Source organism: Rhinolophus ferrumequinum, unplaced genomic scaffold (assembly GCF_004115265.2).
Source record: "Rhinolophus ferrumequinum isolate MPI-CBG mRhiFer1 unplaced genomic scaffold, mRhiFer1_v1.p scaffold_52_arrow_ctg1, whole genome shotgun sequence".
Taxonomy (NCBI): Eukaryota; Metazoa; Chordata; class Mammalia; order Chiroptera; family Rhinolophidae; genus Rhinolophus; species Rhinolophus ferrumequinum.
The window spans coordinates 56,637-75,408 of record NW_022680418.1 but is presented as its reverse complement, the minus strand read 5'-3'; the positions used below and the strand labels follow the sequence as shown (position 1 = coordinate 75,408).

The 18,772-nt window shown below is 43.1% G+C and overlaps 1 protein-coding gene across 1 annotated transcript; it reads right to left on the bottom strand.

The window, feature by feature from the left end:
• Window positions 1-15,430: 15,430 nt before the first annotated feature.
• On the bottom strand, window positions 15,431-18,549 carry LOC117019994 (mammaglobin-B-like). Its single transcript, XM_033102229.1, has 3 exons — window positions 18,234-18,549; window positions 17,683-17,870; window positions 15,431-15,640 (listed from the first exon to the last, which is right to left on the bottom strand). Exons 1-3 carry the CDS (start codon window positions 18,391-18,393, stop codon window positions 15,602-15,604), a joined length of 387 nt encoding a protein of 128 aa, XP_032958120.1. The 5' UTR covers window positions 18,394-18,549; the 3' UTR covers window positions 15,431-15,601.
• Between the last annotated feature and the right edge of the window lie 223 nt (window positions 18,550-18,772).

The following is an 18,772-nucleotide window of genomic DNA, read 5'->3' as shown; positions in this document are numbered from 1 at the left end:
TCAGTGAATTGATGGGAGCCCCCCTGGAATGAAGCTCCTTAATGGAAGCTCAGTGTCCAATAAGCTCATCTTGACTTATCATCGTGAGTGGCACCGTGAAGAGGATCATCAAATATGCCCGGAATGAATGAATAAATATTAATAACAAAGCACTAAATCTGGTTGGAGTAAAAACAATCAGTGGTTTCAGTATCCCAAAAGAAACCAGTGCCAACAGGAAGACTACCTCCGTGAACTCACTTCCTTCTCTAACCTAATATTTCCAACAATATCAAGAGAGATTTCCTATCAAATCTAGTGCTAATTCGATCAAAAGAAGCCCCCGTGCAGTTTCCCGTGTCCAATCGGAGGATCACACGGGGTCATCAGGACCCAGCAGTAGAAGCGCCCGGCGGGCAGGTCCTCAGCCTCCCCAACCATAAGCAGAGTGCTCTATGGACAATTCGGGGTGGGGGCGTGACCGTTCTGAGGAAAGGCATTAGCAAGTAGTCTGTTACAGGGCAGCGTGCTTGACGACCTCTCAGAACAGACAGAACTTTGACATGAAGAAATGTTGGAAGGAGGGATCCGAGGAAGCAGCATGAGGGGCCAGACAGCTTAAACCACGCGGCTTGTTGGGAACATAGGACCCAGGTTCCCCTGAAACGTACAGGAGTGCACGGTGGGAGAGGGAGGGCTTTGTGCCTGGAGAGACAGAGTGGGCCACAGCAAGCAGGTTCCATTTTATCTGTGGGCAATGCAGGCAGCGTGGATGGCTGAGGTCAGACACACCTAGATTTTCGCCCTGGTGTTTTCTTGCTGTTATTCACGTGTGAAGTCAAAATCACATGGGATTTTTACATTCAGTATCACGGCATAATCGAAAAATTCAAATTAAAATTACACGTGTTGGTTTGTATGTGGAGAGTTAAGAATACTTGTGGAGCTGTGTTGGGGATATAAAATGGTGCAGGCACTATGGAAGAAGTCTGGAGGGCCTTCCAAAATAAAAATAGCATTACGATTGATTGACCTGGTCGTCCTCTGAATACAGACACAAAAGAATTGAAAGCTGACAGTGGGGAAGGCTGTTCCTGCACGGACATAAAGGGTATATGGGAACTCCGTTTATTCTCTGCTCAATTTTTCTGGAAACATAAACTGCTGTAAAAGATAAAAACTATAAACAAAGACAACCATCTAGGTGAGAACATTCCCTTCTAATGAAGGGTGGAGAATGAGAATAAGCAATGAATCAATGAATCGGTCATGATATATATAATAGAGGGATGATCAGCTATCAGAGAAATTTAAGAGAATCTACTGGAAATAACTGTTAGAACAGGTAAAAGCTCATTATGGAGCCGCCTACAATATCAGCACAGAAGCAACAATCAGGTTCCCATCATCCTGTGTCACCTGACATGACGCAAAGGGGAAATGACACCATCGGCCACAGGGACGTTAGCACAAGAAAAGTATATTGAAGTTTACACAAGTGAAACTCGCGAAGCTTGAAGGGTAAAACAATGGAGTTTAGTCACAGATGACAGGGAATGTAAAAATCCGGGGCACACACTTGTTCCTGAAGGAAATATTAGAAAATTAAAAGCTGTCAACTGTTCTCAAGGGTGCTGTAGTTTCAGTCCAGGCCATATCAGATTCTTAATCAGGCTGTTTTAGACTTTGTTTTCAAATGCTGTTTGGATCTTTCAATTTTAGAATGGATTCATTTATTGAGTAGTGAGGAATAGCCCATTTTTAGAGCCACACTACCTGGGTTTATGGTCAGCTGGAACTTAGTACTTGTGGAGCCTTCAGCAAGGTGCCGACACGCCCTGCCTCAGTTTCCTCATCAGTAAAATAAGGGTCATAATAATAGCCTGTGTCATAGGATTTGTGTTAGGATAAAGAACTTAATACAGAAACAATGCTCAGTACAGGGTCTGTCAATAAATGTCAGCCACTACAATTACGCAACACAAAGGAAACAGTGTAAGTAATAGTCAAACAGAATAAATCACCTCATTCCCAAAGACAAATATCAAACTGAGTCTAACCAAATCAGCCAGTGGGGAACGTTTATTTATGCTAAAGGCTAACAAAATGTGCTTCTGAATTTGGCTGCGGTTCCATTGGGTTTTCTCTCAGTTAACGGAGAAAAATCAGATAGTTACTTTTCCATCATCTCATTTTTGTTTTATGATCACATCTAAGACTGTTACTGTGATTTTCAAATCCTAAATACTGAATATTGGAACTAAGGGTAAAGGGTGGTGGGTGGGGGGAGGTATGATTTATCCCGAGGCACAGGGCCTCTGGACTCCTGTGCTCAGCAGGATGCACTGGGGACAAACGTCCTTTTGGCTGAGGTGGAACCCAGGGCTTCTCCAGGACTAAGTCTGACTGGTTAACACGTATGTGGAATGGAAACATGGAGGACGTGTGGCCGACCAGCAGCCACAAGTCAATGAAAAGCCCGAAAGGGGGAGTGGGAATGAACAAAGACACTCACAAATGATGATGATGCGGCCGGTCTCCAGTGATCCTGAAGCACCGTCTTTATTTAAAATCACTCTTTATATACCCTATGGGTACGTGCAGACTAGCAGTCACAAGTGTACATTACCTCACAGAAAGTAAATTGTTAACCCCTAACCAGAAACTAACTAAATCACAAAAGCATCCCAAATCCCATTTCCACAAGACAGGAAACATCAATTATCCTGATAACCATCTGTGCTCTGTGTCCGAGAAACCGGCCATTCTTATCGCATACCTCAGCAGCCTGCAAGCACCCTCCAGGTGCAGGCAAGACAATGCCTTAGGAGCTAGAACAGGTTAATCATAAACTGAGCCAGTTCTCAAAGTTCCAAAGTACAGAGAAATCATGGCTCCCCACATCTCCCCCTTTTTTATTTAATTGAAAAAGCAAGGCGACGGCGCCTGTCTTAGGCATCCCAGGATGTCCTTATCAACTTGCCCGTCTTTGGCGCCCGCATTGTATAATACAGGCCCTGTCTTAGGTGTTGAAAGGCTCCTTAGGACTTACCCGTCTTTGGCTAACCCGTCCCTTCAAAGCTCCAAGGGGAGAGGGGTTTAAGGCTTTGTCTTAAGCTCCAATTGATGAATGTCAGCACGCAAGTCCAGCATTCTATTAATGAAGGCTCTGATGAGGACAGGGAGCAGGCACAGAATCACACAGACACAGATGCCCAATGTAAGAAAAATCATAACAGAATGGGTAATATGAGGCATAGATGGCATAGCATTTCTAAGAGCATCAATAAACTCAGAAGCAGCCTGGGCTGCATCAAATTTTAAGGGTTTAGCTTCTCTCATACTTTGAATTTCATCATGAAGCCGAAACATATCTAAAGACACATTAACATCATGCCAAATTTCTTGAAGATGTGAACGAACCCGACTCCAATCATATTGACTATTATTATATCTTTTAGGAGTAACACATATCCAATGATACTTAGAATGACATTTTAAATGAGATTTAACCTTTATGCTTTGAATGACATCTCCCATATACTGAACTCCTACAAAATGTACATTAATATTTCCAATCAAAAGTGTATATGGGGAAGGAACACAAGCAGATATATTAACAGATTTCTTAGACCAGTCTCTAGTCCCGTCTTGTAAATCAGTCACCTGACTGCAGGGAGTGCCTGATTTACAAAACTTTCCAAATGTTGTTTCATGTGTCCATCAGAAGGCAATCCTAGGGCGTGAGTGTCATTGACATAGACTGGAATCTCAGGACCATCCCATACAGCAGGGTGGAGGATTGGTGGATCAGGTACATAGGCCCAATACGTCTGGTTTTCTTCTGCATTGCTTAGGGTCATCAATGTCATCAGCAGGTAGAGGGTCCACATGTCGCACCAATCGTTCTGGCAGCCACCGAGGGCCTTCTGTATCCTGTGGAAAAACACAAACATGCCCTCGGCCCCATATGAGGACTGGATCTGGGCCTTGCCAAGAGCCTGTAAGTGGGTCTTTCCATTTGACCAAAGCCTGAATGGCAGGAGACGGATGCCAAAAGCGCTCCGCAGCACTCTTACCATGGGCATCCAAGGTCAAAAAATTTTGAATAAAGAGAGAATGAGACAGGTAATTATGGGGCGTCAGGGGATATAACTCCCCCTTTTTTATTTTTTGTAAATTGACTTTTAATGTGCCATGAGTGCGTTTAACAATCCTTTGCCCCTGGGGATTGTAAGGAATGCCAGTAACATGATTGATAGAGAATTGCTGGCAAAATAAAGAGAATTTTTTGTTGAATGGCTTTTTCAACCTTAGAGAGAGCCTTCCGTGCAGGCTCAGTAAGAGATCTGGGGGAGGTCGGATCAGAATCTCCTTTTAAAATTTTAAACAGTGGTTTAAGATCTCCAGTAGTTAATCCCAAAGAAGGGCGCAGCCAATTAATATCTCCCAACAACTTTTGAAAATCATTAAGAGATTTAAGATGATCTTTTTTAAGCTCTATTTTTTGTGGAGTGAAATACTGAGCAAACAACTGAAATCCCAAGTAAGAATAAGGCTCACTTCTCTGTACTTTTTTGGGTGCAATAATAAGACCCGAGGCCAGAAAGTTCTCTTTTATATTTACAAAGCAAGCTAACAACACCCCTTCCTTCTTACAGGCCAACAAAATGTCATCCATATAATGAATGATGTAAACAGAAGGAAACTGTTTTCTGGTGTTATCAATTGCTTTACTAACAAACTTTTGACACAAGTTGGGGCTATTTGCCATGTCTTGGGGAAAGACTCGCGACTGATATCTTTTTATAGGCTAGTTTTATTTACTTTTTTAAAATCTTGTAACAATCTCTATTTTTTTGATTTTTTTTTTTTAATTACAAAAATGGGTGAATTTTAGGGTGAAGTAGATTTAATTATATGGCCTTTATCAAACTGTTTTTGTACTAAAAGGTTAACAAGGAGGCCGGGAATCAAACTCAGGCCTCCTGTATGGCAGGCAAGAATTTTACTACTGAGCCACCAATGTTTTACTAGACAAAGCATCTAAAATTGTCATTGTAAAAGAGGCAATGGGACCATACTGTGTAAGTTTTTTTTTTTTTTTTTTTAATTTTTTTACTTGCTTTTACTGAAAAGGTCTCCTTTTTTTAAACACATTTTTTGTCTGGTCAAGCCTGTCAAAGACGGGATATACTCCAAATTGATTTAAAGACTCTCCCTGCTTATGAGTCTCTTTGTAAGCCAATTGAAGAGGGGAGCGCACAAAAGAATCTGATCCTGGCTTAACATATCCTGGCGGGGGGGTCTTTACCCCGAGGATCCCACTGATTTCTTAAAGAAATCTGGGGACCCAGAGGACAATTTTTTTTACTCACAGCAACTTTAAGCTCTACTAATTGTCTCTGAATCATCTTTATCTGTTCTGCGAGTGTAAACATAGGATCTGCAAGCCGTCTGCTCTCTTGAGCTGCAGCCACCACTAAATCTTTCTGATCTTGAGGGTCTAAATCTTCCCAGTGTTTATCTGGAGGTTTCTGACTAACGGGCTCTTTATTATGCTTAGCAAGTCCCTCTGTATATCTGACTCCTTCCCCCTCCTCTTTTTTTTCCGGAGAGGCGGCAGATGGAAGAGTTTTTTCAGCATAATCAGCCCCCTCCCTTTCTCCCAGCTCTTCCAGTGAAGCAGCAAACGGAAGGGTTTCTTTATTTTTTGCCTGTTTTACTCTTTCTAACTTACAGCCTTTTCTTTTAAGGTCTAAGCAATCTCTGATTAAAGTCCACAATCCAAATGTTTTTACAGGGACCCGCCGAGGCCCTTGGATAGTATAATAGCCTTGTAATTGTTCTCCAACCTTTTTCCAAGTTTCCAAGCTGACGGTATCTTCATCTGGGAACCATGGGCAAACTTCCTTTACAAATTTTAAAAATTTATCTAATTGCTCTTTGCTCACCCTGCTGCCACGGGCGGCAAGAACTTTTTTGAGGCCTCTAACATACAGGTCCTTGCTGCTGGCGTGACCCATCTTTTCAAACGGTCCTTGCTGATAGCGTGACCTATTTCTTCCCAAACGGTCCTTGCTGATAGCGTGACCTATTTCCTTTTTCCCTCGGCCCTTCTTTCACACTAGTAAAACACACAGATGCTCGGCTGGCCGTGCCCCTCGCGGGACCAAGACTGTCGTGGCAGTAGGCGTGACGGTATAAAACCCCGACCAGGCAAAACCGAAGTTTTGATCGCCGTTTAGCCGTAAGACAGTGCCGGAAACGCAGTTACAAGCCCATTCAAGCTCCGTAACACGAAGTCGTGGAGCTATCACTCACTCACACACTCATTCGACCGAGGGGATAGTGCCCTACTCACCATACCGTCAGCACTCTGTAACCGAGCTGGGCCCAAGCTGTACGGTGTTCCTCACTGAATCCCCCGTTTTCGAGCCCCACGTTGGGCGCCAAATGTGGCCGACCAGCAGCCACAAGTCAACGAAAAGCCCGAAAGGGGGAGTGGGAATGAACAAAGACACTCACAAATGATGATGATGCGGCCGGTCTCCAGTGATCCTGAAGCACCGTCTTTATTCAAAATCACTCTTTATATACCCTATGGGTACGTGCAGACTAGCAGTCACAAATGTACATTACCTCACAGAAAGTAAATTGTTAACCCCTAACCAGAAACTAACTAAATCACAAAAGCATCCCAAATCCCATTTCCACAAGACAGGAACCATCAATTATCCTGATAACCATCTGTGCTCTGTGTCCGAGAAACCGGCCATTCTTATCGCATACCTCAGCAGCCTGCAAGCACCCTCCAGGTGCAGGCAAGACAATGCCTTAGGAGCTAGAACAGGTTAATCATAAACTGAGCCAGTTCTCAAAGTTCCAAAGTACAGAGAAATCATGGCTCCCCACAAGGACGTCACTTCTGGGTCTTCATGACCATGTGTACTTTTACATAATACTTCTCATCTTGTTAGTCTGGTTCTCATTTCCCACCTCCTCTCTTATAAACATTCTCACTCCTATTTCCAAAGACAGAAAGTGTACACGTCACCCATCACGTCTTACACAGCGTTGACTCTGCATGTATAAATCTCTAGACTCCCTAAAAATAATGGAAAGTCACATTTTGACATACACAAAATTTGGCTTACAGAGAGTGGTGTCTGATTCCGTGCTTTGAATAAAATGAAAGGAGGATCTAAATTACCCGTGGGGATAAATCATTAAAAATAATTTTGAGTGATATATCACAATATCTTTTTCTGGCCAATATCCTAGAGGAATCCAACAATTCAAGTGACATTGCTACCACAAACGTATTCTTGTCGCATCTGCACAATCATGTGACAAGTATTTTCAGACTTTTTATACAGATGAAAAACATGAGTAAAATTGCCTTATTTTAGCCATAAGTGATATTATTCAGGGCTATGTAGAATCAAGCAGGCCCCATTTGTCTCATTAACAGATGTATTTATCAATAACATTTGACTTCATATATATGAGAAGTATGAAAAATTGAAATGGGTATGTTTATCCAAACTGTGCGCATCCCTGATGGCGCCCTGATCAGCAACGTACTTTATCTCACAAATTCCATGAGTCATGTTACTACTCCTCGGGTGCCATTGTGCAGGCCTGAGCCCAGCAGATTATGCCCTGAGCTCCTCAGGGAAACCTGTGGGCTGATGGAGCCACTTCTGTCTACTCCCCGGACGACCTGCCAGCAGCCCTCGTACACCCGACAGGGACTCAGACCTCTTGCTACAAGCATGAGCTGCAACGGGAGGCCCATGACATTGATAGGCCGTTCAGCGTCAGAGATGGTTTCCTTCACCTGTTGGCCAACTCTTGCCATAACTCAATTGTTCTATGATGGCTAAATGTCTTTCTGTGTCCTACATTCAGAGAAGAATGAAGGAAAAAAGCCGAAATGCTTGGTTTCCTCCAGAATTTTCCAATAAGTATTCACTAGGGTGTGCAGCTCCCTAGTTGTGACTCTCCAAATGCTGGGATCCAGTCCATGTGCCATTTCAGACGCAACATGGAGTTTGAAGACCCTTCACCCAGGTTCACCTTGATTTTATCCCAAGGTGAACCCATCACGGGGCTTGTCATGTGACCCAGCCGTACCATGGACTCTCCCAGGATGGCCTGGCCCTTCCACAAATCATTTGTGATGAATCATTCATTACAAATACATTTAGCCTCAGCAATGTAATTTTTCACTTTGAATTTGAAAATAAGCAGTTGTATTTTCATACGAGGTCGGAGTTTTACGGTCCCGAACTCATCCTAGAAAAAGTGCTGCACACCTCGGTGCTGAATATCACTATGATCACCTGGTTCCCTCTGGTTCAATAGAAGTAACGTTAGCACGCATTACTTTAGAGTGATATTGCCATTGACTTTGACAATTGATTTTATTTGTTCTAAATAGTTTTCTTCTATTATTTATTAGCTTAGGATTTTTACTAGGAAAAGTCACCAGATTTTGTCAAATATCATTAATTCACGGAGTTATGAGGGTTTTTTTTATTTATTTGTTGAGGTGATAATGTTGATTAAAGTTTTTAAAGTTGAGGTGGACACTTGTTTCTGGAATCCACTAGATGTGTTTAACTGTTTTTAAGACAAGACTCCTCTCTGACGTATATCTTCTTGATATGCAGAGGACAAATTTGTTACAAACACACACACAAACACACACACAGACACACACACATTGACATACTACAGCAGTTAGGGGAGTACTCAGGGGACCGTATGACTCACGGGGTCTAGGAAAACAAACTCTTTTCACAGTAATGTTAAGATTTATTTGACTCATTCATTCTCATTCTCTCACAAGTGTATAGTAGAATTTTCCAAAGGCTACATGACCTGTACATTGCAACAGAGTTAAGACTGAAGCAAATATGTGAATCCAGCTGTCTTCTATTAAGCCAGATCTAGAGACTGAGGAAGGTCTAAGTAATGCTACTCCAGTCACTGGGAGGGAGATATTTGAGGTTTTTCAAAGCAGGTTTGCCACCACAACACCGGTGTCATGAAAGCATCACTAAATCTAAGTGAACAGGGGAAAGGAAAAGACTCAAATCAACACGGTCGTCTTGGACACGTTGATTTGGCAAGTCAACCAGTACTGGCCATCTGATCTGTAAATGTGGTGGGGTCAAGAAAAAAAAGCAAAGAACAATTTTTTATTAGAATTTATTGGGGTGACAAAGGGTAGTAAATTACATGGGTTTCAAGCGTATGATTTTGTAACTTGAGAAGGGAGCTGCTAACATGGGAAATGTCTCCTTCAAGTAAGTCTGGGTCTTGGAGAAACTGAAACTGACCTGAGATATCACCATTGGTATCTCCTTGTGAAATCTGAGACTACTCGGAGAAGTAAGAGTTAATAGGAGAGAGCTTGTGAGCTGGCAGAAGCGAGCTTCAACATTCACTGCTTGGCTCTGACTCCCCTGGCTAGCACTGCACCTGCAGGCTGACAAGCACCATATATTCATCACAGTGGGAGACAAATATTCTCAGCTGCAATGGCAACCCCGTACAAACTAACAATCTCCCATCCTAGATGGAACAGAACGGTTCCCAACCACAACAGCAACTCCCCTGCCAGCTGAGATCCATCAAAGATGGGACCAGGACAGTTTCCAGGAGACACTTGTAACGGCAGCACCCCTGCAAGCTGATAAACACCCTACATTCTGCATGGAAAAAATATGGAACCCCAACACTCCTTCTCATCGGGACACCTCTCTCCCATGGGACTCTACTCTGGCTTAACTTCAGCCAGCATCTCTCTCTTCCCCTTCTGTCTCTGCAGCTGTCTCCATCCAGCTGCCCTGGCCAACTTCCACCAGTATCTCTCTCTTACCCGTCTTCCTCTGCAGCTCTCCCTCTCAGGCTGACCTGTCAAAATTTCTGCCAGTTCCAAACAGAACTGTCTTTCTCTTTCTCTTAGAATTTCAATAAATCGTCTTACTTTTGTAGAGTATAGTAAATACTTTTGCATTCTACGAGCGACCATGGGTTAACTCTATGCCAAGACAGAGACCAGCAAATATTATTTGACCATTGCCCATGCTCCAGAACACAGAGACTTTGTCAAAGACACGAATACAGGCTGACGGTGCTGTCCTCATTGTTGCTGCTGGTGTTGGTGAAATTGAAGCAGGTCTGTCCAACAACAGAAGACCCATGAGCACACGCTTCTAACTTACACACCGGCTGTGAAACAATGAATTCTTGGTGTTAACAACATGGACCCCACTGAGCCACCTTACAGCCAGAAGAGACACGGAAATCGTTAGGGAAGTCAGCCCCTGCTTCAAGCATATTGGCTACAACCCAGACACAGTAGTATTTGTGCCAATTTCTGGTTGGAATGGTGACAACATGCTGCAGCCAAGTGCTAACATGCTTTGGTTGAAGGGATGGAAAGTCACCCGTAAAGAGGGTAGTGTCAGTGGATCCACGCTGCTTGCAGCTCTGGATTGCATCCTGCCACGAACTCGTCCAACTGATAAGCCTTTGCGTCTGCTCCTCCAGGAAGGCTACAAAATTGGACGAATTAGTACTGTCCCTGAGGGCCGAGTGGAGACGGGTGTTGTCAGACCCTGCACGGTGGTCACCTTTGCTCCAGTCAGCATTACAACTGAAGGAAAGTCTCTTGAAATGCACCGTGAAGCTTTGAGTGAAGTTCTACCTGGGGACGACACTGGCAAGATGTGTCTGTCAAAGATGATTGTTGTGGCAATGGGCTGGTGGCAGCACAAATGACTCACGAATGAAGCTGCTGGCTTCACGGCTCAAGTGATTATGCTGAACCCCCCAGGACAAATCAGTGCCAGATGCGAAACCTGTGTGTTCTTTGGATCAACACTGGGACTTCCTCCACTACTACATATGGGAAACGTCTAAGGAAGAGTGGCCCTTTATCTATATCTGGTGTTATTTCTGCTCAGACTTTAGAATTTGACAATTTGTGGTCTAAATTTTTTTTTCTGGGTGTGAACTTTGGGTTTTTTTTTCACGTTGTCTTAAGGGAAAGAATCATCTATTTACATAGACTAAATCTATGGGAAGGGGGTCTGTTGTTGCAAAGCGTTGTTGCAACGCTTCACAGGTGAGGACGCATAAGGAAACAGTAACTTGGTTTATAGACAGCCAAAATTGTAAAATTAAAGTCTACATATTGCATACTAAACTTGGTGTAGTTACGTCAATATTGAGTAAAGTTGTTGTGTCAAATTTATTTTTTTAGCTATTAAAATGTGAATTCTCACATTTGAAATCCTGAGGTAGTTTTAAGAACCTAAAATGAGGCTTAAATATTATTGAGCACTGTCTTACTACAGTTAATTGTATCCAGATTCCACGAAAAATAAATGATACTGAAGTTGGATAAAAAGAGAGTGAGAGTGAGAGAGAGACATTTGAGTAAAGAACAAGGAAGTGAGAGAAACTGAAGAGCGAGTAAAACAGGATTTAGCAATTGTTGCACACTGCATATTCTTATGTGTTTTAGAAATGCACTTAAAAGTAATTATTTAAAGTTGTTTTCAGCTGTTGGACTGTGTGTTTTTGGAAAACACACTGCAGAGACAGGACCAAGTGGGCAAGTTATTCTATTCTGGTACCTAAGTACTTCCTGAGTCTCTGATCTTCTTTACCTTCAAAATATTACACTTGTATAACTCCATCTTCCTACTTTATTGTCATTATCGGAGCATATTAAAAACAATGGTTTGGCATTATCACATCTCCGTCCCATGTAGTGGGCCAGGACAGGGGAGATGCTCCTGACCCACCAGAGTCGGCGGATGAGGCAGTGGGAGTGTTCCCACGGGGTGGAGGCAGTGAAGCGTGCACTGATGGGAGATTCTCGAAATGACAACAAAATGGGATAAAAGTGAAGGGCTTTAAATTATCACCAGGAGCCCGTGTCTGTAAATAATCTCACTAATGACACGCTCCTCCCCGATGGACATTCTAAATGATTGTCCTTGACCGGAATAGACTCTTCCCAGAGGCCTGTCAATAACACGTGGTCAGGAAAACTGCTCAGCACAGTGTCAGAGGGTAAATGTCAGAGATTACACATATGTAAAAAGCAAATAAAAATACTAAGTCAAACAAAATAAATCACCTCAAACAGAAAGTCAAATATCAGAGAGTCTGTCTCTGCCAGCGAGGAATGTTTATTTATCCTGAATGCTAATTTAACGAGCTTCTGAAACTCCTCTGGTTCCATTGGGAATTCTCTCAGTTAATATAAGATCACTACTTTTCAATCACATAATTTACCGTTTTATGATCATGACTGAGTCACTGTTATTGTGATTTTAAGATCCTAAATACCGGATTTTGGAACGAAGGCTGAGGAGGGCGATCGGTGGGGATAAGAACCACTTCCCCCAGGCACACAGGTTCTCTGGACTCCTGTCCTCAGCAGGATGTGCTGGTCACACATGTCCCTTCTGGCTCAGGTTGGCATCCCAGGAATTCTCTAACCCTTTGATCTTCAAAGTGGTGAATTCATGCCAGGGGGGTAAAAACTTTTCAGGAACCACTTCTAGATGGTAACATCCAATGTACGTTACACATACATACGTGTGCTTTCACTGACTTTGTTTCTTTCCTCCACTTTCATAATCATTCCTGCTACAGTTTACCAAACACACTGATGGACCATCCTCCATCGGAATCTCCATATACTACTGACTGCATGTACAAATCGCCACACTTCAAGAAAAAATTGAAGCATACTGTGGTGCAGGAAATGTTTTCAATAGAAAGTGATTTCTACTTGCTTGGCTTTATAAGGTCAAAGGAGGACCTAATTAAACCATGGCTGGAAAATCATTAAAGATCATTTCAGTGACAATGTGTACCCTATAGCTCAAAGGGATTCAAAGAATCAGGTGACATCACTACTACAAACTCATTCTTTTTGTATCTGCACATTCATGTGACAAGTATTTTCAGTATTTACATGCTTAAGGTGGAAACCATGAATAAAATTTCCTCATGTTAGTAAACAGTAATGTAATCCATGGATATATAAAATTAAAGAAGGGCCTCTTTCTGTTCATTGAAAGATGCATTTAGCAATCACATGATACAGTACATAATTAAGAAGGATCAAAAGTGCCCGTGAAGGTGTTTATCTAACATTGTAAGCATCGGACTGGTACCCAATATACCAATGTACTGCATGTCATAAACTTTCCAAACCCCCTTTATCCTTCATCCCTTGCCGTAGTGCACTGTAGATCCTCAGGGATTGATGCCCTGAGGTTCATCCAGGAAACGTGTGAGATGATGCACAGCTGCTCGTTGCTTCCACAGACCACCTGCCAGAAGCCCTCGTCCACCGAACGCGGGCTCACACTTCTTGCTATCAGCTGTGAGCTGCCAAGGGAGGCCCATGACGTGGAAAAGGCTGCTGGACATCAGACATTGTTTCCTTCATCTCGTTCACCAACTCTTGCCATGAAGCGATGGTCCTATGTTATGTCTTTTGGTTCCAAAATAAGAAGAAGAAGGAAGGAAAATATCAGAAATCATGATTTGCTCCTGCATTTCCATAACATTTCTCCTGTGTGCCCTGCCCTACTCATGCAGATCATAGTGCTTTGAGTCCTGACCAGGTACCATTGGGACACAACCTAGAGTTCGGGGACACACTCCAAACGGAAGGGAATGTGCAGGTCCTGCTCTGCTGAGCTTCAAACACGGCGACGAGCAGGAGTGGTTTCATTAGTCCATTCACCTCCCCCACGTCCCATCCTTGTTTTGGGGGCCAAACCCTCAGACTCGCAGGACACTCTTGGGGAGATCGGCAGGTTGTCCCAAAACACTGCTTCTCTAAATATGTTCCTCCCGCACCAGCAACATCACCACCAGCCGGGAGCTTGTATGAAACGCAACTTCTTGGACCTCAGTGCAGACCTATTGATGAGAAAGACAAGGGTGGGACCAAGAAGGTATCTTAGCAACACCTCTAGGTGACTCAGTTGCGGGCTACATTTCAGAATCAACACCTTTTAGCATCTCACATCGGTTGGCCAAGCGCACCTTAATCTGTGTTTCCTGGAATATTGGTCCAGGGAATAATTTAAGCTGACACCTATTTATGAAAAAATTAAAGAGAACTCTAGGACCCTGGAGTGTCCTTCCTCCTGGAATACTCATCTCCCAGATGCCTCACACTCTCTCCCTCACCTCCTTCATATCTAGGCCGAAACGTGACGACTATAGTGAGCCCTTCCCTGTCCATCCTAATTAAAATGCACCTCCACCCTTCCCCCTCTCCTTATTTTCCTCTGTGGTCTTTATCAGCTCCCAATATACTTTTTAATTTACCTCTTTACTTGCTTCATTATTTTTCTCCCCTTGATAAATATAAGCATCCTGAGGGAAGGGATTTTTGGTTTTCTCTCACTGATATATCCTGATGCCAAGAGCAGTGCCTGATACAAAATGTGTGCCCAACAAGAAGTTCATGAGTGAATGACCGTGATTGAAAGAATTTCTCACAGGAGGACGGGACGCAAAGGATGGACAGTGAGGGAAACAGTGAGAAGAACTTGTGTTCTGCTAAGGATCGAGATTCTCTGAGGCTTATGATAAAGGAAGGAAACCATAATTATGGAATCTTACCTAACAGCCCACAAGGGCTGGAGAAGTGATAGATCTGAGAGTGTGAAAGGGATGAAGCAGGTGTGTATGTGTCCTATTCATTGATTAGCACATCAATGGCCACTGTCATGGGGACACAGACAAACAAGCGTTTTTTCTGAGGTTTGGGGTTATGGGCACAGAGGGTGCCCAACTGTGATGAAAAATTTTTTTTTTTTTATTTCTTCTTTTTTCTTTTTTTTCTTTTCACAAACCCTTGTGTCGAGGGCTGACTTTCAATAGATCTCAGTGAGGGAGCTGCTAATGAGAGATTCTAACAACCCGGTTGAGGCTGTAGATCCAATCGTAGGGTGCAGACAGGAGTCATCCCTGCCCTGCCTGAGTCCCCTTTCTCGCTGCTGTTCCCCTTCCTGCACACTCGGGCCAAGGACACAGAGAGCCCGGTCATGGTGAGCAGGGCTCAGCTTGGACACAGGGACTGAAGGACATGTGGGATGTTGAGTTTGACACAGCCACCAGGACCTCAGGGCCTGAGCGAGGCAGAGATCGTCTGGGAAGATGGGGGTGAGAGGGGAGGAAAATCACTTTCCAGAGAAGGGTCGATGTTGGGCTACAGGTGGTAAGGAACAGCGTGCTGCTCAGAGTCTGCAGTCCTGCCTCTGTGAGCTCTTCATGGATAATGGGGTGTGAGTGTGTGTGTGTGTGTGTGTGTGTGTGTGTGCGAGCACATGCGTGTGTGGTGTGAGTCTCTGTAGAAGCCTCCATTTTCATCAGATCACAAGAAAGAACGTTAGGTTTGCAGATACTTTATTGAAATGAAAATGTATTTGAGGTTTCAACAATTGTCTTGGCGTTTTCAGATCAAAAGACAAAAAACAGAAACATAAGTTGTGGTTTCTACCAATAGACTCTCCGTTGTGATCATTGTCTATAGTCCTCTGAGCCGTACGGTTGTGGAAATTTAATATTCAGCACACCAGACACCGTTATATTTTATTTGCTGGAAAACAAAACAGAGACATCACCTCCTTTCCAATTCCTCATAAGAGGAAAATCTGGAAAACCAAATATTTCTTTCATTGTTTTCCTGGATTTATTTACTCACATCTGACATTCAAGGAAAATAGCACTGGCAGTAAAATCAGAATTACCTCTTCATTTATTCTATTGTTCAGGAGACATTAATTGGTAGCTAAGAGGACTCCTATTTCCAGGTCTCTCCAACCCCCAACCCCAAGGGTACCTTTAATAATTTTATCAGTTTGTTTCCTGTTCTTTGAAATAAGCTATCTAACAAAATTATGCAGTGTTACCAGTTTTCAATATGTCGGCTCAAATACGATGACATGTGAACGTTTAGAGTTCCTGTATGATCTTACATGTTAGAAATAGAGAACACAATCTGATGCCTCCACCATATCCTTTGTGGGCCACAAAATATCGGAGATGTGCACTCTGATATATTTGTCTAATCTAGGGTTTTTTTTTAACTTTTATTGGGGAATATGGGGAACAGTGTGTTCCTCCAGGGCCTATTCGCTCCAAGTCATATCCTTTAATCTGTTTGTGGAGGGCGCAGCTCAGCTCCAAGTCCAGTCGCCGTTTTCAACCTTTAGTTGCCGTGGATGCAGCCCACCATCCCATCCGTGAATTGAACTGGCAACCTTGTTGTTGAGAGCTCCCACTATAACCAACTGAGCTTCCCGGATGCCCCTAATCTAGGTTTTTAAAGAAAATATTCCTATACAACAGTCGTTACTTTTTTAAAAAAATGCAATTATTTTAAATGCACATGACACAAATATTACCATTTTCACCATTTTCAATACACAGTTCAGTAGTGTTAAGAATATTCTCTTTGCAGAGCAACCAGACCCCAGCACGTTTGCATCTCGCTAAAGTGCAACTCCAGACCCGTTAAACACTCCCAAGTTCCTCACCACCCAACTCCTGGAATCCATTACTCTGCCTTCTGTTTCTAAGACATTGGCTACTCTAGAAAACTGACGGAAGTGGAGTCATGCTATATGTGTCTTTTGTGACTGGCTTTTTTTTTTTTTTATCATGTCTTCAAGGTTGTTTCATGTTGCACCCTGTTTCAGAATCTTCCTAGTGAAGGACACTTGTATGTTTGTACTTTGGGAATGCTTCTAAATTGTCTACCCTGGGGTGTGTTAAGTGTTACATTAGGATACAGAAGAACTCGATGTAAAAACTGAACAAGTCTATTATGATTACAAAGATAATCTCATTGTTAAACTACTGATTTTAATTTTAAACATTTCCCTCACCCGTGGTGGGTTCATACCCATGATCTGCACGTGTCGTTCATGGGTCTTTAATTAATGGCCAGGGATTCAGTCTTTTATACTAACAAATGTGGATTGCTTGAAAGTGCACTTTAGATTGTGTTAGTAAGATATGCGGATTGTTAAGATATGTAAGGGAGGTGGGGGGTGGGAGATGAGGGTAAGGGGGACCAAATATCTGGTGATGGAAGGAGAACTGACTCTGGGTGGTGAACACACAATGGGATTTATAGATGATGTAATACAGAACTGTATACCTGAAATCTTTGTAATTTTACTAACAATTGTCACCCCAGTTAAAAAAATAAGATATGTGGAATAATCCTTAAAACAAATTTTCTGGACTCTATTAGAAAGTCTTAAAATATTTGACTATTTGATCTACAAACAACTAAAATTTATTATTCAGATCACTCGTACAAGTGAAGGAAGGTCTTCTTGAGAATCAGATATTTTCTAAGCTGACGATTAGGGAGCTTTTGCCCAAGCGATTTCCCCCCTCTTGGTCCTTTTCATTTATCATTCACTAAGGATTCCACAAAGTGAAGACACAGAGCAGCACTGCACCTTGGATGGCTTTCCTGGTGTCACCGTATTATTCACACTCCCCAACAATGGAAGTCAGTGAAACAAAGCGTGGTCAACACTTGCTGTGGCACAATTAGTGACAAACTTAGAACCTGCTTGCTCTGTCCAGTGGATTCAAAAAACTTAAAGAAGAAATCGAAATTACCTGAACCATTTGGAAGTTTTCCAGGGTTTTATAATCCTGGTCAAGAAAAGATTGCTTCATTTCCTTTAGTGCGTTTGCAGTGTCTTCATCATCTACGAACTCTTGAAAATCTTCGACGAATTGATCAACGCCCACTTCAGAAGACGCTAGGTTATCTATCATTTTCTCAAAGAGCGGGCAGCCAGAACCTGGATGGAAGCATGCAAAAGTGGGCTCACTTACAGAGGTATGAATGCCGTTTTGGGCGTAGCTAGGGTGTGTCATCTCTCATCCCAGTAGAGACTCACATTCAGAAAGATTATGGTCAATGGTCTTGAGTTCTCACATCTAGGAGAGTAAACTCAAGATCTCGGATTTCCTTGAAGCCCTGAAACATTTGTCTCCTTACACCCCCGTCCTGGCTTCCACAGCCCAGAGAAGCCAAACACAAGAATAACGATGACCCTGGAGAAATGAGAGGCTCTGTGCTGGGCTGTGGGGAACAGGAGGTCGTCCACAGGGGCCCTGACAACAACCTGCAAGCAAAGCCCGCCCTCCTTGTCAGTGCTCACCTGCAAAGCAGGAGACGGGCAGGGCGATCAGCATGAGGACTGTCAGCAGCTTCATGGTGCAGCGGCGGCTGTGGGCTGGTGACTGAGGTGTGGCAGTGAGGAAGGAACTCGCTTTGGAGCTGAGTGCCTGAGCTCCTGCTTTTATTCTCCTGGTGGCCATTGTAATCCCTCCCCTCAATGAGGGAAGGAGTCACAGGATGAACCTGGCACTGGGCCAGGAAACCACACTGAGAAACACCAAAAACCCAGCCAGCCTGTGATCTGTTGGTAGAAAGCAAGGAGACTGACTTTTTGAACCAAAAATGACTTTGGAACTGCAATAATGGCACATGACAGTAGTTGCAATTACTTCAGACATGCTTGCTGAAAAACGGACAAGCTAATTACAACATTGTGAGCCGTTTTGTTTCACTATTAGGGTGGTTCATTATGTCCCCATTCTCCTCCTCCTTTATTTCTTTCCCTTCCTCCTCTTCATGTTGCTTCTCTTTTCCTTCTCTATCTTCTAGATACAAAATGGTTCAGACCCTGTGTGTCTG